Source organism: Anthonomus grandis, chromosome 6 (genome assembly GCF_022605725.1).
Source record: "Anthonomus grandis grandis chromosome 6, icAntGran1.3, whole genome shotgun sequence".
NCBI classification, from domain to species: Eukaryota; Metazoa; Arthropoda; class Insecta; order Coleoptera; family Curculionidae; genus Anthonomus; species Anthonomus grandis.
Window position 1 is genome coordinate 569099 of NC_065551.1, and position 25003 is coordinate 594101.

General features: G+C 35.1%; 1 protein-coding gene across 1 annotated transcript in view; it reads left to right on the plus strand.

The window, feature by feature from the left end:
* The window catches only part of LOC126737395 (uncharacterized), an 86693-nt gene extending 63874 nt beyond the window's left edge, over positions 1-22819 (plus strand). The window contains exon 6 of the mRNA XM_050442286.1: positions 6815-22819. Within this exon, the coding sequence (XP_050298243.1) occupies positions 6815-6928 (114 nt within the window). The 3' untranslated portion in view covers positions 6929-22819. The remainder of the gene's footprint in view (positions 1-6814) is intronic.
* Positions 22820-25003: the final 2184 nt, after the last annotated feature.

A 25003-nucleotide genomic window follows, 5' to 3' on the forward strand; every position in this document is an offset into this window, starting at 1 on the left:
AATACACGCTATAGAAAGATGCGCTCAATTAATCCTGAACAAAGACTACCTCAAGCAGGACATCGCAATCTTCACCGACAGTCAAGCAGCCATAGCAGCACTGAGTTCACATGTCATCAGTTCTAAAATGGTAAGAGACTGTTTGGGCAAACTTAATGAGGTAGGAAAGAGAAATAAAGTCACAATATTGTGGGTACCTGGACATACAGGCGTGCAAGGTAACGAAGAAGCCAATATTCTGGCAAAAAAGGGATCTGGTTCTGAATTTGTAGGACCGGAACCTTTCTGCGGCATAGGAAAGAATACTTACCTATATGAGCTTACAAAAATGGAGGATCAACTCAGAGAAAGCCTCTGGGATGATCATCCAGGGTTGAGACACTCCAAGATGTTCCTTGGAACCCTCGACCCAAAAAAATCTAAAGCTCTAGTAAGTTTAACTAAAACTAAACTACGGATTGTAACAGGATTCCTAACAGGGCACTGTCACCTTCGAGAACACCGCAGGAAACTAAAACTAGAACAGACAGGTGAATGCAGATTCTGTGGGGAAGAGGAAGAGACCCCAGAACATTTAGTAACTACATGCGAAACAGTTGCCGAAAGTCGTGCCATGCACCTCGGTAATTATGAAATTCCAGAAGGAAATATCTCATTACTGGAACCGTCACAACTACTAGCCTTTATTAAAGCCATAGGATTGTACGAAGTAATTTGACTTGAGAATAACATCAAGCAGTAATTAGAAAGGGGCACACAATAGATCTTTTAGGTCGCAGTGAAACTTCACCCTTATTTTAATCTAATCTAATCTAAGACAGTTTTAAAAAAGAGCTTATTCGCTATAACGATATAGATTTAGAACTTACCAGAACATTACAAAAAAAAACATATACGTTCACCAAATAAAACAAAAATTACCCATTATCGGGAATAAAAACAACAATAAATAAAAGAATTAATATTAAAAACATAGTACAATAAGGACATCTACGATTCAAAATATAAAATTTATACCTAGGACGATACAGAATTAATTTCTACATATTAAAAGAAGGTACTATAAGGAACTATTGTATATTAGCGTTGCGTTAAAGAAAAGATTCTAAATTTTGATTAATACAAATGTTATAAGATGAAAGAGTTAAAAACAATAATGGTAAAAGTTATTTTCTAGGGCTAATTGTATCAAACAAGCGTAAACTGTCAAACTTAGTTTGCTCATTAATGCATGTGCAGTCTGGGGAGTTTATGGCCTTATTTATTTCAAATGCTTCCAACAAGTCCAATTGTAACCCTTTCTCACAAACATGCAGAACCTCAGTGTTAGGTCCCGTATCAAAATTATGGACAGACTCTAATATGTGGTTCGCAAAAGGAGAATTGGTATTGTTAATAAAAATATTTTTATTTCGCGTGATAAGTCTTAAATGTTCGTTGACTCTGACTTCAATTTTCCTTCCGCTTCGGCCGACATAACAGATATCACATAATGGGTGGGAACAAGTTAACTTGTAAACTCCAGATCGGTGTGTTATCGGTATTTTATCTTTAGTGTTTACTAAATGTTTTGCCAAGTTGTTTTTGGTTTTGAAACAAATATTAGGTTTAGTGACAAATTCATTGGACTTAAAACACTGTGCGACACTAGAAGAGACGTTGCAAAAGTAAGTAATAGATCGATAAGATCCGAGGGTGTTGGGTTTACTGAGTAATGGTTTATTAAGTTTTTTGAAAAAATGTTTGTTGTATAGCTTCTTAATAACATTTATAGGATATCCATTGTTTCGAGCGATTTGTAAAATTATATTATATTCTTTTTTGAAATTAATATCGTTTAGTGGAATATTGAACAATCTATGAAAAAAACAATTAAAAGCGGCAAATTTTTGGCTAAAGGGATGATTAGAGGTAAAGGGTATTACTGTAGCTGTAGCTGTAGGTTTACGATATATTTGAAATTCAAAATGGTTATTGTGATTAGTTAAAATTAGAAGTAATTTGTCGAAATTTCATGTGTAAACACGCGCATTCTTACGCTCCGCGAATTTGCTTTATTTTACACGATTAGAAAGAGGTAGACTTCAGATTCTTACATATTTTCTGCTTCTTGGCATTGTCTTTGCAATATTCTGATCTGGTACTGCTGGTGATTGGTGGTTCGTGAGTAATTGTGATTTTCAGTGGAAACAATAGAAATTCTCAGATAACAATACGTTTTTTTTTTTGTGCGTCTATGAGAATCAATACCTGAACATTCTTGGTATTTATTTTGCCGCTTCTGCTTAAGCCAACGAGTTTGAAGAATTGGATTTGTTGACTTTTAATAATAATTTCCAAGTCACCGTGTTTTCGGATTTGGAGTTTTTGGGAGCCTGTTAAATTGCTATTTTGATCTATATCATGGCTTGCGGAAGGTGTGGTGCAAGTCTAACAGATAGAGAGGTAAAATATAAGATTGTTTGCGACTTCTGTAGTGTCGCGCATTGCTTATCATGTTCAAAATTTACTACATCAGAGGCTCAGGTCACTCAAATGAAGACTAGAGTCAAGTGTTTTGTGTGTTCTGTGTGCAAACGCAGCTTGCGAATAACCAGCACGGATAACAGCTCCCCAACAAATGCTGCTATTTTTCTGGAAGCTCAAATGAAGTCCTTTTAAAACACAATCACCAACCAAATTTCTTGTGGTTTTCATGATGCTAATATTGCATTCCAGGAGGGACTTATGAGATTGGTCGAGAAAGGAATCGGAGGAAAGAGCGTTTCCGCCTCAAACAGTGATTCTGAATTGTTAAAACTACTACAAGCAAAAAATGAAGCGCTAGAGGCCAGGTTGACAACACTGGAAGAGGATTTAAACATGCTCAAGGATCTTATTCCATCAAAGTCATCCTGCCCTCCAACTAATATAACTAATATAACTTCTCTAACATCTTTGTCTCCGGACAATACTGTGTCTTTGCCGATAGAAACAGAAACAGTAGCCCATACCTACGCAAAAAGGGTTGATCCAATCAGATCAAGGCCTAGTAGCTCTTCAATGGCTGGCGCCAATTCTGAAGCAAAATCACAGAATAGGTCGACACCACAATCAATCCATCGAACTAACCCTGGCAGACAAACAGTCATCATTGGGACTTCTTCTGAAGCTTCTTCACTATCTGCAGCTGATAGACGTCAGTGGTTGTATTTGGGCAGATGCAATCCGGACACTACTGAGCAGCAGATTCTAAAATACCTTGAGAAGCAACTAAACATCTCAGATGTTAAATGTGCCATATTGGATAAGAATGAGGATGTTACATCCTTTAGGATAGGGGTAAAAGAATCCCTACTAAAGGGACTACTTGACCCGAACCTCTGGCCAGCCGGTATAGCGGTCAAGGAATTTCGTCCCAGGCGCACTCAGGGCCGAGGGGCGAATTTTCAGTTAGACCCAACACTGTCTCAGCGCCCACAGTAGATGATGTATCGTTCTTTTATCAGAACGTGAGGGGCTTAAAAACTAAACTAAAGGGATTTCTCTGTGCGGCCCAAGCAGAAGACTATCACATTCTTGCCCTAACTGAAACTTGGCTGGATCCTACAGTCAACGACGGTGAATTCCTTAGCTCCAACTACTGTGTGTATAGAACGGACCGCAACACTAGTAACAGTTCAAAAAGTAGAGGCGGGGGTGTGCTCCTAGCAGTGAGCAACACCCTAAAATCATATCGTTTGCCAACTGCTGACAATTCACTTGAAGAAATCTGGATCTCTGTGCGTCTTGGTGATGACGAGGATTATTGCATTGGCTGCATTTATGTTCCTCCATCCATGGATCTATCTGTGTATGCAGCGCATTGTGCCTCTGTTACCAAAGCTTGCGAGAGCTTTAATAATGTTCTTATTGTTGGTGACTTTAACATTTCTAATATTTCATGGTTACCTAGTGATGATCATTATGGCTTAACCCCAAATAATGTTACATCTGATAAAGAAAATCTTTTATGTGACACATTCACTTTTCTAGGTTTAATGCAGCTCAATGCAGTGGTTAATGATCATGGAACAATTCTTGACCTTTGCTTTACAACTTTTCATTCCACTTTAACAACTAAATGTAATGGTTTAGTCGGGTCAGATCCTTACCATCCTGCTCTTGAGCTGCAACTACCCAATAGTAAGTCCAATTACCTGGAACTACCTATAACATATTTTTACAACTTTAATCAAGCAGATTTTGTGTCTATAAATAACTACTTTTCTACATACAACTGGATGTCTATAATTGTTAACGATAACCTAAATACCACTGTTGCAAACTTCTATTCTGTTGTTTATGATTGTTTGAATCTGTTTGTGCGAATAAAAAAACACTCTTCCAAGAAACATTATCCACCATGGTTTTCTAGAGAACTAAAAAGTCTAGTTATTCAGAAAAAAATAGCACATAGAAGGTACAGACAGTCAGGATCAAATACTGATTACTTAAGTTTTTGTGTTCTGCGCTCAGAATGCCGTTCATTATCTAGTGAATGCTACAGACATTACATTGAAAGAGCCGAAAATGCAATAGAGAACGATAGCAAGACCTTTTGGAAATTTGTAAGACTTCAGTCCAATCAAAGCGATTCTACCGTTTCAGATGAGATGTTCCTTTATGATCTCAGGGCCGATACTGGTATTTCTATTGCAAATCTCTTTGCTACCCACTTTTTATCTGTACTTAACAAGAATACTAACCCTTCTAATGCCTCTGACGGTCTCGATACCTCATGTAAATTTAACCATATCAACCACGTGTTCCTTAGTGCTACTACAATTGAAACAGCATTAGCTAAACTGGACAGCAGAAAGGGAGCGGGTCCCGATGGAATTCCAAACAGGCTTTTGAAAGAATGCAGCCATTCCCTTTTCCTTCCACTTTTTCATATTTTCAATTTGTCCCTAACTTCTGGAACTTTTCCAGAGAACTGGAAGCTATCTCATGTATGTCCTATTTATAAATCTGGGAATAAGAGTAACAAAACTAACTATCGTCCCATTAGTATCCTCTCTGCAATTCCTAAGCTGTTCGAGCACTGTGTAGAGGTGGTTCTATCTGGCACATTTCAGGAAATAATTGGAGATCAGCAGCATGGATTCACCAGAGGTCGTTCTGTGGATACAAACTTGTTTGTTTTTAGCAACTATATCTTCAAATATTTTGCCGACGGTAATGAAACACATGCGATATACACGGACTTTAGTAAAGCCTTCGATAGGGTCAACCACAATATTCTTATCTCTCATATTTCAGATCTCGGCATCAGCGGATCTCTTTTACTTTGGATCAAGTCTTATCTGATGGATAGAGAGCAGCGTGTTAAAATTGGCGGTTTTTTGTCCAACCCATTTTTGACAACTTCAGGGGTCCCTCAGGGCTCCCATTTGGGACCATTGTTATTCAGTCTCTTTATCAATCACCTCGGCTTCCTACTGGAGTCTGAGTTTTTGCTCTTCGCTGATGATTTGAAAATTTTTCGGCGGATTTCCTCCTCTCAGGATCAGTTGGTGTTTCAGAGAGATATAAACAGAGTGTTTTCCTGGTGTAAGTCGAATGAAATGTCATTGAATGTTGGGAAATGTGGGTTTATGAGGTTTACTCGTTTAAGGGTCTCCCCTCCTTGTCAATATGTTATTGATGGTATCCCCTTGAAGGAGCTTGACTCAGTCAAGGATTTGGGTGTCTTTCTGGACCCGAGTCTTACTTTCTCCCACCACTTCGAAAATACTGTAAATAGAGCTAATAAACTGCTTGGTTTTATCAAAAGATCTTGCAAAGACTTTACTAATGTGTCAGCATTGAAGCCACTATATATTTGCCTGGTGAGATCTCTTCTCGAATTCTCCAATATTGTTTGGTCACCTCATTTTCTGATTCACATTGAGAGGCTTGAAAATATCCAGCACAAGTTTATCAGGTTTGCCAGATATACTCTTATGAAGTCAGGCCTGGATCTTACCTGTTCAGAGACCATGTCCTACCTGAGCATAAACTCCTTATCAAGTAGAAGGCAGTTCTTTGATGTTTGCTTTGCGTTTAAGGTTCTGAATGGTATTGTTAGAAGTCCGGAATGTGCCTTTTCTCTTTGCATGTATCTTCTTACACAACCCGAGGTCAGGCGCTTCTCCACATTCCCTTTTGCAGAACATCCTATCTACTAAACAGTCCTATAAATAGAATAGCTTCTACAGTGAATAGATTTGCAAAAGATCTTGATTTTTTCAGTACATCTTTAAATAAATTTAAGTCGTCAGCTAGTGCAACTATCTTGGGATAATGCCCTACTCCCACTCTTTGGATTATGTTTAGCACAGTATTGTTTATTAGTATTATAGTTTTTACTTAAGAGTAAAGTTTTAACTTAACTTTTTTTTAAGACTACTGTTAATTATTAATAAGTACTTGAAATGTTATATACGTTGATGAATAAATAAATAAATAAATAAATAAATAAAAAATGGCAAACTTGATTCTTTCTCTAACTTATAGGTAAACTGTATGTTGGGATGAACAGAATTAATAAAATCAACAAAGCTTTCTAGGTCGTCTTTGGTTCCATTAAAAATTGTAAAAATGTCGTCTACGTAGCGAACCCATGTTTTTATATTTTTTTTGAAATAAATGGTGTTCCGAAATTTGTTGTTCTAGTTTATACATAAACAGTTCGGCTAAAAAATCCAGTTTTTTGTTCGAAAAAATTACTTTAATATAAAATGAACATTTAAATAAAATGCTACAGTCTGCCAGATATTCTTTTAAGCTTCATGTAATTCTTTTCTTTCAGGACGAAGACTCGAACAGTGTAGGATGTTTCGTGGGCGGCATCAAAAGGCCGCTGGACACAAACTCAGACGGGGGCCCGTTGTCGGCGAAAAAGGCACGGGAGACGCCCAAGTGACGAAAAACCATCGCGAAAGCGGCTCCGCCATTTTTCTACGCGACTACGACTAAGTAAGATTTAGCAAAAAACAACTTGGATGGTATAAAACACAAATTTACACTACCTACACCCACACACACACACACACACACGCTGTGTTAGTATGTACGTCTTATATTTGATAGTGGTAAAAAAAAAAACGTGTACAGGACTATTTCTGAGGGAGTGTGTCAAGTGTAGTGTTTTAGGGGACGGAGGTTTTAACCATTTGATTTGGTTTTTAGTGCTTTTAATGGTGGTGTGAAAACATAATTTTATAGGGTTTAAAATGTGATACCTTTTCAGTTTTTAGATAGAAAATATTAAAAACATACGCCGTTCGCAAAGGAATTACTTTTTCATTTTATTATGTCGCGAAATTAAAACATTTTGCATTTAAGTTTTTTTTAGGTAGTATGTAGCAGGAAATCTAGTATTTAATTTTATTTTTTTTTTAAATCACTTTTTAACCAACAAAGTTTTGACAAGAAACTCCAAACAGTTGCTTTATTAACATCATTTTCACAATGATTTTCCAGTATCATTATTTCTGTACGATCAAACACCGATTTTAAGCAATAGAGCAAATATCACTTTTTAGTCGTTATAATTAACCCCTTGTGTCCGTTTTAAAATTACTCAGAAAAGGTAATTACTAGAAAAATTTTAAGTATTTTTTTAGTTTTAGGTGTAATTTGAACTATGAAAAGTAAAATCTATGCTATTGTGACGAATTCCTAATAATTTACTTATTTTTAGTCAAGCAAGTTTCAATTAAAAAGTAATGAGTGTTTTTAGGAACAATTAACCCTTAAGTACTATGCCCCAAATAAAACACATATTTACTATGCGTGGGTCCCAGTGACCCATTTTTTTAACTTAAAAATGAAACCACTTTTTAAATTAAAAAAAATGTTTTTAATGTCAAAATAGTTTATTCATATAGATATTTTAACAATTAGTGCAAGATTTATTTATTTAAACATGGTTCACACAAAATATTGCAACAAGAAAAGCATATGGGTTAATTGCACTTTTTGCAAAAAGCACTTGTTTTTTCTATCCTTCTTTGGGGGACAAAAGGCGCATCTTTTTCTTTTGGACCTTGATTGCTCTGGTATAGGGGTTGGATAAACAGGTAACGACGTTCCAAGTCTCAGCGCAATCGATTCACGTAGCTGTCGGCGAATATGTTGGTTGTTCATACGGATTTCCATATAGTCCTTGCAAAGTGCCATTCCAAGTTTCTTCAAAAAGGAATACCTTTCAATTTCAGTTCCCTTGGGAAAACATTGGTAAAGTACCCGAGAATTTACACCAGCTATGTTAAGCATTTGAAAAAATAGTACCATTGGCCAGCGTCTTGTTCTGCGGGAGGTTGAAAAATGAACACATTTTTGATCCAAGGCGTCTACTCCAGATTTTGTATCATTATAAAACAAAATTATATCAGGTTTGAGAGTGCTTTTATCAATTTTGGCGTCATGATGCATGCTAGATATTAGAATCACAGATTTCCCCTTTTTAGGCACATGACTTACCAAGGTAGTTTTGCTCTGGAATCCAAAGAGGCTTGACGATTCAGGTCGGCTTCGAATTGCTTGAAATTCAGGTGGTATTTGTCTCTTATTTTTTTTCATTGTGCCGACGTAAGTTAAGTTATTCTTTAGGAGTTCATTGACCAATTCTACAGAAGAGTACCAATTATCACCAGTGATATTTCGGTTTGATTTTTTAGGCAAAGAAGTAATTAGACGAAGGACTACTTGAGTTGGCAGCAAAAAAACAGATTTTTGCACGGGCCCATTATCTCTATCAAGATATACTTCAGCATTGCACATATAATGTGTTTTACTATCAGCCAGAATTTGTAATTTAATGCCATATTTTGCTGGCTTATTTGGCATATACATGCGAAAGCCACATCTACCTCTAAATGCCACAAGCATTTCGTCCACAGTCAAGAATTCACCTGGTATGTAGTTTGTTTTCGATCTTTCGACAAACTCTTCAAAAAGATCTTTAATAGGCGCTAATTTTGTCATAGCTCGCCTTTCAGCCCTTGTGGTTTCATCATCAAAACGTAGAGTGGATAGTAAAAAATTAAAGCGTGCAAGAGTCATAGTGCAATTAAAAATATCTCTACCGGTGCCATCTGTTGCCCACATAGATCGTAAGTTTTCGTTATTTGATTTGAAGATCCCCTGTAAATACAACAAACCAATAAAAGCCCTAATTTCTTCGCTAGTTGCGGTAGATAAAAAGGATAGACGATTTTTTGCAGAAACAGTATAGTTGGCAGCCATGATTTTTATTTTTTGATTGGTAAATTCAATAATTTTTTGAATCATATTGTCTGTGAAAAGCAAATTCCATGCTTCCAAAACATTTTTTGGTGGATTTTGCCTTGCCTCTCCAGCCAATCCAGGTAATATTTTTATTATATTTTCCGATGTTGTTGTGTTTCTTGTAGGCTCTTGTTTTGACCAAATCGTCTTATCTTCTCCATGCCATGAGCCCGATCTCTTCTCTTTTTCCGATGTGGATATACTTGGAGGGACTTCAATAATTTCTTCATCCTGGTCGAAGTCTGAGTCGTCTCCGGAGCTCCATGAAAATTCACTTTCTGTGTCATGATCGCTTAAAACCTCATTATCTTCTTCCTCTTGATCACTGTGATCATTTGAAACTACAATATCATTGAACTCTGATGGAAGCAGTGCAGCTTGGGTTGTAATGTCTTGGTCATTCCAAAAATTTTCATCTTCAAATAAGTCTTCTATGTTTTTATCAGTCAAAGCATTATTATTTAAAGCCATATTTCTTTCTAAAATTTAAAAAAAAAAACATAAAACAAAAAAAAATTAAAACTTACCAAACCAGAAATTGTAAAGTAATTACTATGCGTGGGTCCCACAGACCCGTCGACACTAACAACTCGAAATTCGATACGTCCACTTTAACAACAGATTCACGACTGAGAAGTGTTTAATGTTACTGGAGATTACACAAGCGGAAACGCCAGTGGCGCGCGGCGTTGCCAAAATCTGCATGAAAACTTATTTACATGGGTCCCTAGGACCCACGCATAGTACTTGAGGGTTAAAGAGATACAAGAAATCTAAGTAAATTTATATGCAGGGTGTTTTAGGAGGAATGGTGGCTATTTTGATATGTTGTATCCATAATTCTGAATAGAAAAGTTCATATAAATACGCATCCTAATCTCAATAGTTGCTGGGATACGGCTACTCGAATTTAATGCTAGTGTTAGAGCATAATAATTTTTATTTAATAATTTTTAATACAAATACGGTAAACTCGCGTTTATTGCAACTCCCATTTATTACAACTCTCGCCAAATGCAACGCGACACTTCTGTTTATTGCAACTTCGCCTCACTCGCTTCATCCCCAGCAAGCTGCAGTGTAGCGTAACCAATGTTGCCAGGTTAAAAATTTAAAAATCACCAGATGCTTGGTCTAAAAGTTGCCAGATTGTGTAAAAAATCACCAGAATCTTGTTTCTTCTTTTTAATGAGGTGCACATAGGCTGATTAAAATAAAACACAGGTAAAAATGATGTTTTCAAAAAAATATTATATTTAAAAAAATATATGTTCTTAATAAAAAAAAAAACAAATAATTATTTATGGCACATTATTTGAAACAAAAATATAATTCTCAAAAGCACACAAAATAACGAGACATATATTATTATACATAATTATACTTAAATCATAGGTAATATAGTAATATTTTTATTTGTACATTGTGTTATTATGCTTTTTAATAATATCCGTACTTACGGGAAAGTCAAAACAACTAAAATTATTTGACCTTTTGCTGTGCAAAATCCCACTTATGGTTTTAGAGCCTAATCGATTTTTCGTTTTTGTTTTATTTAAATTAATTTCATAAAATAATCGTTCAACACTTGCTGTGCGGCAATGTAAATAGAACATTTATGAAATTTCTTAGTTCTGGAAAAAGAAAAGTATCATCACCTTTTTTTTCGTTACACACCTCGTTCCAAAAGTCAATTTTGCTTAGAGCAAAGTTAAAGTTCGAACACTTTAATTCTCTAAACTCTCTGTCTAACATATTGATATATTTTACTATATTTGGAAACATAAGACCTAACGAAGCAATGCTGTCTGTTTTTTTAATGCTTCAAGGACTTAAGATAGTTAATAATTTGTACTTCACGAGATTTAAAAGGAAAGCGTTTATGTAGTTGATTAGCTGCCTCAAAGTAAAAATTTAAACATTTTGTTTTAATACTATTAATAACGGGTGTTGCGAAATTATGCTTAGTTTATTCGATAGCTACTTTAGGACCTAAATAAATTTGGTCAAGTGGAAGAAAATGCTGTGGATCACGATACTGAATATTTTCTATATCTATGTTTTAAAGGTATTCTGGATTTAGAAAACAACTTAACAAAAATTTAACAGCACTTATCATCCGGGGATAAAGATGATATATTTTTAGGGATTTTCAGATTGAAATTCTAAATTGAGGTTGGTAAATGTGGATTATATTTATTCTAAAAATAAGATATATATTTTTTTTAAGGGATTTTGAAGCAAGTCATTAATTTGTGCTGCTCCTGAGGCATTGTCGAAGGCTTCAATTCTAAAATAATGCTGAAGAGCGTCATATTGCTCAATGAGTCGAGAAACAGCAGATATTAATGATAGCCATCTTGTTTAAGCAGCATGTAATATCTTGTGCGGTTTTACATCAAAAAAGGCTTGAAATTTTTGCAGTTCTGATTGTCTTTTATAGCTTTGATGCATATAGGCATAGACACTTCTAATTAGCTTTTCTGGGTCATTTGGTAATTTTTCACATACATAAGAGGCACATAAAGCCAAAGAGTGGCAAATACATTTCATAGTATATAAATCTGGGATATCATTAGTTAAAAGAGTTTTGACCGAATTATGTGCCCCCATCATTGCATTTGCCCCATCCGCTGCAAAGCCAACTAAATTATCTTTATATGGAATTTCATTTTCTGTAAAAAAAGTTACAATAATTTTGTACAGATTCTGCGCCGTTACCCTTTCAACTAAAATGACCCCAAGAAATTCTATATCGTACTATAATGGCCAAATGTTTTTCCGAAGAAACATCTGTTGATTCGTCAATCATCATTGAAAATTTATTTACTCTAAGTTTCGCTATAAGGCGATCAAAACTTGTCTTTCCTAACACATTATTAATAATCGCAGTGCATTTTGTTCTGTCGCAGGTGATTTTTGATATCTGATTAGGCTCCATACCTAACAGGCAAATAGACTTAATAAGCTCAGTTAAATGGTCAGACACACTAATTGCTAAATTATGTTCTGCAATGAAAGAAGCAATTCGAACTTAATTTTTTTAAATAATTTCCGCTGATGGCACAGAGAATATTTTTTTTGATAAACTGTGCTTTTTTACTTTACCGCCACTCCACCTATATAATTTTTAACACATATTTTACATTTAAAATAATGTATACTATTTGAACTAGGCACTATCCATTTGCCATAATCCTTATGACCAATAATTCACATATTTAAAAAAAAATAATACCTACCTTAAAAAAATATAAAACTAACAAAATGATAATATAAGAACTTACCTAAAGCATAAACTGATTGAACCACAGAAACTATTGAATTACCTATGTATGTATATCACAAATAATCACAATACAAATTGAGTATTTTTATTAGAAATTTGATACGTAAACAACATGCAATCTGCCTTCAAATTAATTCGGTCGGCAAGTGGCGAAAGCCGCGAAACTGGCCAATGGCGATGCAGCGTAAATAGATCTAGGGAATCCCCGCATGCAAACCAATAACTCCAATCAGTGATACAGGATACTCAAAGCCGAGTTCGACAACCCGACGCGCGACGGAAAGCTCTCGTAACGTAAAGCTCGATTTAAAAGGTGTAGCGGTAAGAATGCCGTATTACGTAGGTACGATATTCGGATAATATGCCATAAAAAATGTAATAAATTAAAAAATAGATACTTATTTAAATAAGTAATTTAATTACAGGTACGTTCTAAAAAAATCACCAGATATTAGGGATTTTAAGAAAGTTTTTACCAATTTGATTAAAAAATCACCAAATCTGGTGATTTTTTACCAGACCTGGCAACATTGAGCGTAACTCCGACTTCGGTGTTCGATTAGATTTGGCAATGGCGCGAGGTTGAATTAAACCAAGATTTACATTAGGTTTGTTCTAGCGTAGTGTTGGGACAAACCTGCTATTTTCGTATAGCAAATGCTTTTGCTAATGGGAATCAAAAACAGCAGTCGAAAATAGCTGCTATTTAATAGCAGGTGCTATTTGAGTTTTATTCGATACGTACATGTCGTACATAGCTAGTCCTAGCTGTAAACAGCAGTATAAACTGTGTAAATTTTAAACTGTAAAATACTGTAAAAAGCCATGAGCGACATGAGCGAATTTGCAAAAGGAACAATTATTATAAACTATAAACAGACCGAGTAGACAAAGAAACATCGCTAAAAGCTTTTATTTTTATTCCTTAATTTTTAAAATATTAAAAGCCGACTTCTTTCCGATAACGCTATCGCCGACGCCGCACCATAAGCTGTCGCTGTGCCGCTGCAACCAACGAGACACCAGACAATCAGCTGCCGAGGTGCCTGCGTAAAAAAATTCAGTTGCTATTTTAATAGCAGCGATTCTTAAACTCATAGCAGATAGCAGTTGCTACTAAAACAAATAGCAGTGAAAAAGTAGCAGACTGCCAAATAGCAACCCAAAACTATTCTAGCGTATATTTTTCGATGGTTTAACACCAGTTTATTGTATTGCTTTAGTGCGCATATTCAATCCGCAAACTGGTAGCAACGGTTTTTTGCTAGAACGCTCTTTCGTCGGGAAAATCAACTGCAAATGTCATATCAATTATCAAATGAGCTTTTCTGCCTTGTTTGTTTCTATAATTTTAAGGTTAAAAAAAATACTTTGTTAAAATTTTTGAGCAATAACATGACTTAATTCTCGAGTAAGTCTGAATTGCTCAATAAATTCTCGTATTATTGTAAAGGGGGACAGTAACATCAACATAACCTTAATTTTTGGACCGCTTTGCACAATGAAAGAAAAATTCATAATCATCATCATCTACCAAGTCGGAATCAAATAGAAGTTGTTCGTATCCGAATCAGAACTTGATGAGTCTGACATCATAGATTAGATAGAAGAAAGTTGCCTATTATCGGATACTTTTTTCTTTTAAGCAACAAAAAATACCTACATACCACATAAATTAAATGCATGTTAAAAAAGGTTAGGATGATATATATTCTTTCATTATGTGACACGAAATAGCTCTAACTGGCTCTAACTTTCACAAAAGTTAAAAAAAACATAACAGTGCATAAATTATTATTTTGAAATTGGGTTCCTTATATCGAATAGTAGGTGTTCCTAATATCGCATATATCCGACATTCGGAACTTAAACGTTTAAAATAAAAAGCATAGGTTTTTGTTTAGATTTTTATTAATATTAAATTGAGAATACGTTCAAAAACTTTATGAAAAACCTTAAAGTTAATCTAAGCACATCTCACAAATAAACCATAGATTTTTGTCAGTTCCTGCACATTCTTCATGGCACCAACGAAAGCATTGATTGCACCTGATCCACTTTTCCCCTGCTCTGTCCTCTGAATAAAAATTATTGCAATACAGACACTCGGCGTCTTCGGCATCTCTGTCCATATCATCATCACTGTCTACTAACTGCAATTCAGTATCAGTGACATCATCACTGGATGAGGTGAGAGGTTTTTTAGCTTTTCCCTTCACTTTACCATTTTTTTTTGGTTTAGCTTTTGCGCTTCTGTTTTGACTCTTAAGTGCAGTGTTAATCGGAACTGTTTTTAATTTTCTTTTGTTTAAAGCTTCTTCCAGTTCTGATTTGTAAGGCGATCCAGTTATTAACGCAGTAGCGCCACGTCTACCTCGCTTATTCGTAGATCCGGACGTGTACGAGCAACTAGGCATAGGGCTGATATCTGTCGGTTTCACCAACTTTCTGTTTGTAGAAGGAGTGGTCAAGCTATTTATTAAGGGTTTTGTGGGGATAGCATCAGGTGTTTTAATCCTGTCCCTCATAGAAGATAGAGGTATTTCAACTTCGCTTTCTATTTCCTCCGATTCTGGCCTGTTCTCATCAAGTTGTTGGGGTGGTGGCGGGGTTCTTTCACGTTGGAAATGAATAGCAAAATCATCGTCTCGGAATACATGCCTGTTGAGCGGAAAAATTCCACATTTTCTAAAACCATTTACGACCACTTCAACGCTTGCAGCACGTAGGTATGCTCTCCCTAGCAGCTCAGCGACCTGATAGTGAGTTACCACCCTTCCTGGGTTATTTTTGAGCCATGACTCAATCTCCAATGCATAATATGTTTTAAATGGAGACATAAAAGCAACGTCTAGGGGTTGTATCTTATGTGTCGAATGAGGAGGTAGACATAAAATATGCACATAGTTTTCCCTTGCTAAATCAATTAAAGGGATGTTGCGCGTATGAGAGTAGTGCCCGTCTAATAATAAAACCACTGGATCGCCCTTTGCTGGTTTAACATGCTTTATAAAATGTGTTAACCAAGCTGTAAACAGATCATGCTGAATCCAACCGGAAGGATGACATCTGGCGATCGTTCCTGGCGGTGCTCCATTTAGAAGTTCAGGCTTCATATTTTTTCTAGGAAATACTAGCATAGGTGGCACATATATTTCGGTAGCGCTCATACAAGTCACTACAGTAACAAGAGCTCCCCTTTCGGATGTCGTCAAGGCCCCAACTTGCCTTTTACCTCGTAAGCTGAGAACCCTTGAATGTTTGTGTTGAACAGTTGTAATGCCTGTTTCATATACATTAAATAATCTGGCTGGATTCAATTTGATTTCTGCTAAGGCTGGTTCTGCTCTAACAGATCAAAAAAAGCCGCGCAATTTTCTCGAGTAAACCCTTTTATGCGAGCTGCAGATACACCCTGTGGCTTTCTAAAACTCAGTTCAGGATGTCACTTTAAAAACCCTTTTTGCCACTTTTTTACTGCACTTGATTTCGTCATAGAAAAAGGGTGTTGTAGCCCGTTCTGGATAGCTAGCTGAAACGCTAGCCTTCGAATATCGGAAGCTCTTAGTCCATAAAACCGTTTCTCCATATCTAAACATTATGTAACTAACAGATTTTCAATTTCGTTGCTTAGCGCAGGTCTTCTTCCTAATTTGGTAGCTGTTAATACTTCTATTGGCTTGTCTGATTTTACGTAATCAACAAGGGTACTTCTTGGAACTTTATATATTTTTGACGCCTTTAAATACCCCATTTCTTTGCTTCTAACAGCATTTACCGCAAGTTCCATAGCTCTTGCATCCCATGTTTTACGACCTTTCTCTTGTTTTCCGTTCATCTAGAAAAAAAAGCAAAAAACCTCCTTGATCAAGGTTAAAAGCATAATAATATGGTATATGAAACTTATTCTCATTTATTATTAAAAAAAAAGAGAGGAAAACGCAAGTATCTATGACAGAAAATCAGTTGATTCATTTAAAAGCAGCTCCAGAAAATTGGTTCCAAATATCGGATACTATACAATATTAGGAAACCAAAAGTATCCGATATTACGGTACATAACCTCACTAAATTTACCGTTTTTTTTTTTTTTACATTAAAAAAATAGTTCACAGAAGCAATTTATACATTTAAAGGTATCATCTGCAATCTACTTATTGATATGGTATGTAACAAACAAATAATTTAACCTACCTTTTCCAGAAATAACGCCAAAAATTATACACTGTTAAAATCTATGCACATCAAAAACCGTTACAGTAGCAAAATGACGTTTTATAAACAATGATCGGATTCTGTAATTCTTGTAGGAAATGATCTGCGTAATAGTTCTCTTGATTACTATGGAAGTTACGAGATGGCGCTGTGCTATTACAGATTTAGAGTAATGTCCGATATTAGAAACCTATGCAGTATTAGGCTACTTTCCTCTATTAGATAACTAAAAAACAAAAATTTGATTTTAAATAAAAGATTACTCTATTAACCATTAATGATAAAAATGTCTCTATTTAACATTTATTAGTTGCACTTGAACGTACCTATATTGTATATTCACTGATTTTCTTGCCTTTTTTAAGCTTTTTCCGTTTATAGCAAACTCCCAGCCCAAATTTATGATAAGCTCAAACAAGAAAAAAACATATCTACTGCGCATGTCACAAAATGGAAATCGGAGCAAAATCCGCAAACTCTTTTGACAGTTTCCAGCCAGTTTTCATCAAAATTTACATTCGCTAGAACGCTCGACTAGTAGTTTCAAACGAGCGATTTGTGTGCTTGAACGCCATTAGGAACATGCGCATGCTTCTGATAGTTTCCAATCGTTTGAAATTGATGCTAGAACTAATCTTAGGTAAATTAATGCAGATCATATAAAATTTCACGTGCAAATTCATATATATTTTGAACAATACAGAAATATGCATGTTATTATTTTATTAGCACGTTTACTGCCGTGAGTACCCACAGTGGTCTTAATTAATTGCTTATATTTCAGCCGCGTGTAACCACAGCGGCGATTCTATTGTGTGTATTTCTTATGGGTGCGAAAAAGCATGGCTGTAACAGGCGGTTTATATATTTGGCCTGTGAAACGAGACTTACATATGGGTACACGTGGCTGTATAAGAAAAAATACTTACATTTATTTGGAAACTTTATATCAAAGCTAAAGAAGAAACAAGTTGGTATAAGAAAAAGGAAAATGTTTACTTACTTGTTATAAACTTTATACAGAATGTATAAACATAGGAAACAGCTTATTGTAAAATCAAAAATATATCATTTATTTATATTTTTTTATTTGGTGCGCTGATGTGTTTTAAAAAAGCATGACAGGCAATAGTGTATTGCACATTGAGAACATCTAAATTTGGTACTTGGCGATTTAGCCTGTGCATGGTGTCGATTAAATTGTTCCATCAATTTTCCATAGCACTGAACATGCCTCGTGAAGCTCCGCCAACACCTTGAAGAATGTGCTGCGTATTTTCATTGTTACTAGCTCCCTCTGTAAGCTTGTCAAGATTCACAAGTTCTCTTGTAATCTTCTACTTCAATTTTGTGATTGGCATTTTATCATTTGTCACTTTCTGATGTAATATATAAACATTCACCATGGCACTGCCGGTCAAAAGCTCCATTGCTAGCTTCCTGCACCGCATACAGTAACACACTAAACTAATCAAGTAATCAAGATGCAACTTTTGGCACTATCTAGATGCTGACTAGATGCTCAAATCGGCACTACTAAATATATAATAAGTGAGACTCCACTTGTGTGACACATGACTCTTAACTGCAAATGTAGTGCATTGTCGCCACGTGTACCCAATGTGGACTCTCAGCTAGCTATAAATAAGTTCTATATCGAAATTTTGCAAACTTTTGACTAATTAATAATAAACAACAGGTTTCTTAATGATTTTGTGAAGAAATACAATTTGGCCACTGGGCCTGGTTTTTTTTCAACATTGTGGCAGTTAACTTGTTAAAATTAATACGAATTAGGTTTCGCTAGTTGTGGTGCAATTAAAGGGAGTGCGGTGCGACGAGTAATCAATTTAATGGAACAACGCATATGTCGCATTAAAATGAGAGGCAGAGTGGAGGCTCCTCTCGAGTTAAGACAACCAAAAAACATCAGATGGCACATTCACTAAGATTAGAGATAAAGCAAGATTAGTCTGCTTAGCAGTGCTTCAAAATTTTCCAAATTTATCTGCATATATAACAAAAACAGTGCCTCTTCCTAGAGAAAGTCCAGACGAAAGAAATAGTGAACAACAAAAACGTAATGAACTTGCCAATGAAGCCTTTGAGCAACTTGATTTCATAACAAATTTTCAAGATCTTATGAGTAATTATTCCCACAAAATTCTAATATCTGCCTGTGGAATGTAAAAATTGTTGGGGATACAAAACTATATTTCTATACTTTAAAATTGAATGATGCTTGTATAAATATTATTAATCAAATATCAATAGATAGCGACCTACATGTTAAAGTATTTTTAAAAAACAATTAGTTGTCCCAAAATGACCTAAAATGGATTTTACCTTTCGAATTGAATTTAAGTTAAAGAAAATCTATTAACTAGGTATAAGTCTGATTATTGTGAGCTTAATAAACCATACTCTTCATCTCTAGAGAAGTTTCATAACTTCATTAACCAAAGTCCAGATTTTTTAAAACAGGCGTTAAATTTATTGGAATGTTCAGATTCGCACATCTTAGAGGATGAAAAAGATAGTGACATTTGTAATCGAGTAATACTTTTACTTATTTTAAAGCAAAAACGTTTTTCCCCAACAACTATAGTAATATCTTTAATGTTATATATTATATACCCTTGCGCATATGAATTGCTTAGAGATTATTTTAATCTACCCACCAAGAGGTACCTACAGTATCTTCTAACTTCTAACTATAGGGGAAAAAGTCTAATAATGCATTTGTATAATTATTAACGGCGCCTATACATATTTGAAACAATAAATCAATCACATAAATAAAATATTCTCATTTGTAAATAAAGCAAAATCAAAATTGAACGTCCATCTCGGCAGAGCCGCGCTTTCAAAGCGTATACGGGATCCACCAAAACGGATCCGAATCTCCCACGAGGTGCGACGTTGCCAACTGTTATTTCGCGGCTTGAGTAAAGTCGGCTGTGGTGTTGTTAATGCCGTCGCGAGTGAAGGTTGTTTTATCAGTTTATAGTATTGATGACATTGACTCTTGGTGAGCATTTACCCAATGACAAAAATTCCAGTCTACTATCGAGATCATTGGGTTCCACGTATTGTACATGAAATGGATGCAAACCTTGCTAATGCAATGTCCGCCAGTGGACAGCAATTTTCCGTGTACTCGTACGAGGACTACGTTCCACCGATTCAAGGATTTGTTCTAACATCCAAATTTAAACCTGCTGGTACACTACCAGTCTCACGCAGTTTGGCGAAGTATTTACTCTTGAACTCGGTAATCGTCTATTCGGAAATCGTTAACCATATTCTCTACACGATGGTTTGGCACTTCCGTTGTACGCACCATAAACGAACACCATATAGGAATATTCCGCGTGCGTAAAGAAGACAACACTGTCAAATGCTAACTGATTACGTCAACTGTCACCCATGATGTCACCTTTGTCATTCACCGCCTACTTAATCACGTCTGATCAATTTCTTTCTGCTATGCTACACCATCTTGAAATAGATGTATCTTAGCAACTATTAAGATTAGAATACGTCATCAATCTACTGTCAAAATTGTCACCAACATTAGCGGTAAATACCAAACTGCCTAATAGTTTTTAATTTTTGGTTAAATGGTTATTTGAAATGGCAAAAAATCCTTAAAAAAATAATAAAAATAAAGTCTGAATTTATATACGTTGTACTCCATTAGTCGAAGTTCTGTTGAAGGCACTTTATTAGAAGGAATATATTTTTCCTTGAAAGCAAGAATTATTTCTTGCGTTTCGGATTAAAGTGACTGACATAAATATTTTAAAACCAACATGGAATTTTCATTAAAAAAAAATCGACAACCAGTAAGCACATAAATCTTATTCTTGGATTAGCAATATCAGCATTACAAATAGAGCTGGTCATCATGGATAATCAAATTAATGTAACAAAAAATACTTCCAAAACAACAAAACATAGATCCTAAATAATGTCCAAATAAACGAAATTAGAAATTATAGGAACTACAAACACAAGAAATAAATACAAGAGATTAGGAAATATGATTATTTATAAAGAAATACTAATAAGAAATGAGAATGCAGTACACAAAATAAAGTTGTTTTTGTTTATTATTACTATTTATAATCAACAAACACTGGTTAAACCAAAACGTTTAGACGAAAATAAGTTGTGACGTCAATGTAGTTGCTTAGCGTGTAAAAACCAAGGATAACCGCAGTAATTACCAATAAATTGTGGTTATCCGCCTAAAATCGGTCAATGTAGGATTTTAAGTGAAGTATTTAAAATATGGGCAAGGTCAAATTGTCTGTTTTCAAGGTCATTCACATCTTAGTCTCGAACGACTGTCACAGTTTTCAAGCCTACAACGTAAAGAATGCTTGAGAGTATTACCAGTTGGCCACAAAGTTCCAATCATACCGTTTATTCACACAAGCCATTGCCGAGAAAGTCTTCTTCTTAGATGGTTCTTCATCACTCATTATTACTTCATTGTCTATTGTATCGACATCAGGCAGTAGATGCTCCTCAGGACCAAAAGAGATAAGATATTCTCCCAAACTTAGCCTAAAGTCAAGCAGATCCATCGGTTTTCTTATCGATAAAAGCCTCCTTGTACTCTAACCAGGAATTAACTATTACCATGTCAAAGAGATGCAAAATAACTTTTAAAGTCCATTTTTTTTTGTTTTGAAAAAAGAACGGTAGTATTCGATCTGATCACACACATCCACGCCACCCATTTTTTTGTTGTACATCTTTCAACCTTCGGGCAGGCAACTTTCACATATTTGTGTTCTTTTTTCACCCACCTTTCAATTAAGTCCTCTGGTTCGGCTCCGAAAGCTGTAGAAGTCATGTGATCGGATTTATTGTCCATCCATTTTGTAGCACACATTTTATTATCAAGTCTGATTAGTTCCTGCGAATCTCCTCTCTTCATTTCTTTATCTTTTTTAAATGTACATGACTTCGATCTATTTGTCATTAGAGTTCCAGTGCCGTAAATGTCTAAGGAAATAAGCTTGTCCAGTATAAATATCTATCAAAAAAATATAACTTTCTTTAGGTAACGTCTCAACTAAATGCAAACCAACTGAGGGACCAAGACTTAAGTGTTTGTGGTTAAAAGGAGTCGTTTTCCCTTGATAAATTTCGAAGTCTAGAACTTTGCCTTCAGATGTTGTAAGGACAAAAATTTTCTAGGTTTATTTTTTACAAATTGCCATACTGGACATCGCCCTAGAAATAGTATCATCTGTTCATCAATTGAATATGCACATCGAGATTTTCTTTCAATGGATCTGCATCTATTTTTAACCATGTCTATCATTGGTTGAAACTTCCAAAGTCTATTTTCCCTCTGAATTTCTTGATAGACGTTCAAAACATCAACCACATGAAAGTTAACCCTTAGAAGGTAAAATTTATTTCTTGGCATAACACCAGAAACTAATTCAAACTTAAATTTAATGTTCCAGTACATATGAATTCTAGAAAAGTGAATATATCTTATAATGGCATGTAAACCAAAAAAAATGTTGATGTCTATAGATGAGACATTCAAAATTTTTCCTGTTACGAAAAAAGTCGTTACCCAAATATTTCTAAAAATATTGCCATGGGGTTAAGACATGTGGATGAACGCACTGAGTGTTCGTACTATTAGATTCCAATTGATCATCTTTATTAGGAAATCTTCCCGATTTCCAACCAGAAACCAAGTTTGCCAGAGGAATGTCATCATCGAAGTCACTGTCGCTGGACTGAAATTTTTCTGCCAAATGTCCAGAAAGTTCGGTTTCTTTAGAACCGCCTAATACAGCCTCTTCATGTGAATCCATCTCAACATAAGAAACAAGTTCATCTAAAAGCTCATACACTGCTTCTGGATTTCTTTTTAGATTTGCATGCATCTCTTTACTCCCCTTATGCACAATTGTGAAGAGCGATCCAAAACCTCAACCCACAAAAAATCATACTGCAAAAAATAAAAATTTATATGGAAAACATATTAACGATAATGTTTATTCGTCGAATCCAATTGAATTAACATTATTAGATATATTTATAAAAAAAACGAATATTTACGTTTGGAGGTTATGACGATGAAAAAAACGTAAACATAAACCATTCTTGATGGATTCCAGTGACAAACTAACCGCCAAATTTTGTTGACACTCAATAATGCAGCATTCACAATTGTAGGATACAGGAGGCGACGCCGATACACCTCATATTTAAACCCATATATGATATAGATATAAGGTGGCTACAATTAACCTAACCGCCGGGAGCGTAAGGGATATGAACTTTTTCATTCAGAGTTATCGATATTACAATATACGAAAATATCTACCATTCCTCCTGAAACACGCTGTATTTTATTTGTCTTAACTTGATAACGGTAGTAGATTTAACTACCGAAACGTTGGTTCAAATTAGGGTTTCATATTCAATAAATACGTTTTTTTTGTTAAGAAACCAATATTAGTCGAAATCTGTGTTTGATCACCAATCATAAAAAAGTATTTGGGAGGTACAGGGGCAAAAGAAGCTTAGTTTTCACTTATCACTTGGAATGTTGCATACATTTATTTTAATATACAACTATTATACTTCTCTTTATACTTGCAGTTTAGTCCAATTGATAAGTCAGATTCAAAAAAAACCTACTTTCTTTAACATTTATGTTAATATTAAGAACCTACCTACAAAGTATATTTTTGGAAATGAAAGAGTGGTTTTTGTATTTTAAGGCATTCATTTATTAAAACAGACAAAGTGTTTTTAGTACCTTTAGTACACCTTCAGTCCCAAAAAAAAGTTTAACTATTACTCTAACGTAAGTTTTAAAAATCACATCAGCAAATTAATATCCTCCAGAAGCGATACACGTTTCAGCTGCGTTCTGGCGCATATCCATCGGAATGGCGGCGATTTTCTCTCTAATATGGATCTTCGGTTCATCTAAAACGTGTAGACGATGCTTTAATACGTTGAGTGCAAATCCGGCGAACTCGACGGCCATTGCTTGTTATTCCATGAACTTAAGACCTCAATGGAACCAAATATCCCTAAGATGTTGTTTTTCAGCGAACCATTCCAACTCCAATTTATTTATTTTTAGTATTGAAAGGTAATGAAGATTTTTGTTGGGGATATGACGATCGTCACTTCGATCCACACTCGTTTACGCGGAATGTAGAGGTTTGTGGCGAATTTGTTGCGAATTATTGTCCAACCAATAACAAAAGTTTTGTTTTGTTTTTACCTTCCCAGACAGATCAAATTCCCTTCACTTCTACCGAAAAATGAACTTGTAGGGATAAGGTTCAACATTTCTTGAGTTTCAAAAGTCATCGTCTTCTGAGCCACCACCATAAAATCCTCCTTACAGGGTGGTCAGATATAATATTAGACATATCCTCTTTTTTTGGATCAGTTCTCCGAAGTTTTCACCATTTTGAATTATCCGGAACCCCAGGTTTTTTTAAACGCACGTACTGAGTGTGGAAAAGGATCAGAAAGGGGCATTTTAAATTGCCGCTAAGTTAATGTTAATATGCTAAAAATTGATATTTTATCAAGTGATAAAGAAAAAACGATTTCTCCTCTTCAAAGCATTATTAAGGCTGAAAACGGGACGAGTGGTCGAACACAATAAGTCTCTTTTCAGGTTTGCAATGCGTCGTTTGGTTTTCTACATTCTGTAGACCTTATTACAACTGAAGTAAAAAAAGTTGTTCCCTGTAATTATAGTAAAGAGTAAACTTTTTATTTTTAAACGAACACTAAGTTACAGTTTAAAACTTATCTATAGAAAGGCACTTACTTAACATCAATATTAATTCAAGTTTTAACTCATTCTTACTTTGTATCTCTTGAAGTCTTGAAGTCTGTTTGATGCTTTGAAGTACAAATTATTGTTGTTAAGTGAGTTAAATCTTTAAGTGTGTCTCGGTTTTTATTGAACAAAATTAAAGATGCAGTCTGAGTTCGTGTTGTTCATATGATCAATAAAAGCGTCAGCTTTTTTGCACTATGTATAATACAATGAACTTTTAAATATACTGCCAAAAAGTTTCAATCTTTCGGTATCATCTGCAGGGCTAAAAACCGGAAAAGATTATTCATTTAATAGACATCTCCTTGGATATAGAACATTTTAAACACTTAGCATAGTATAATTTT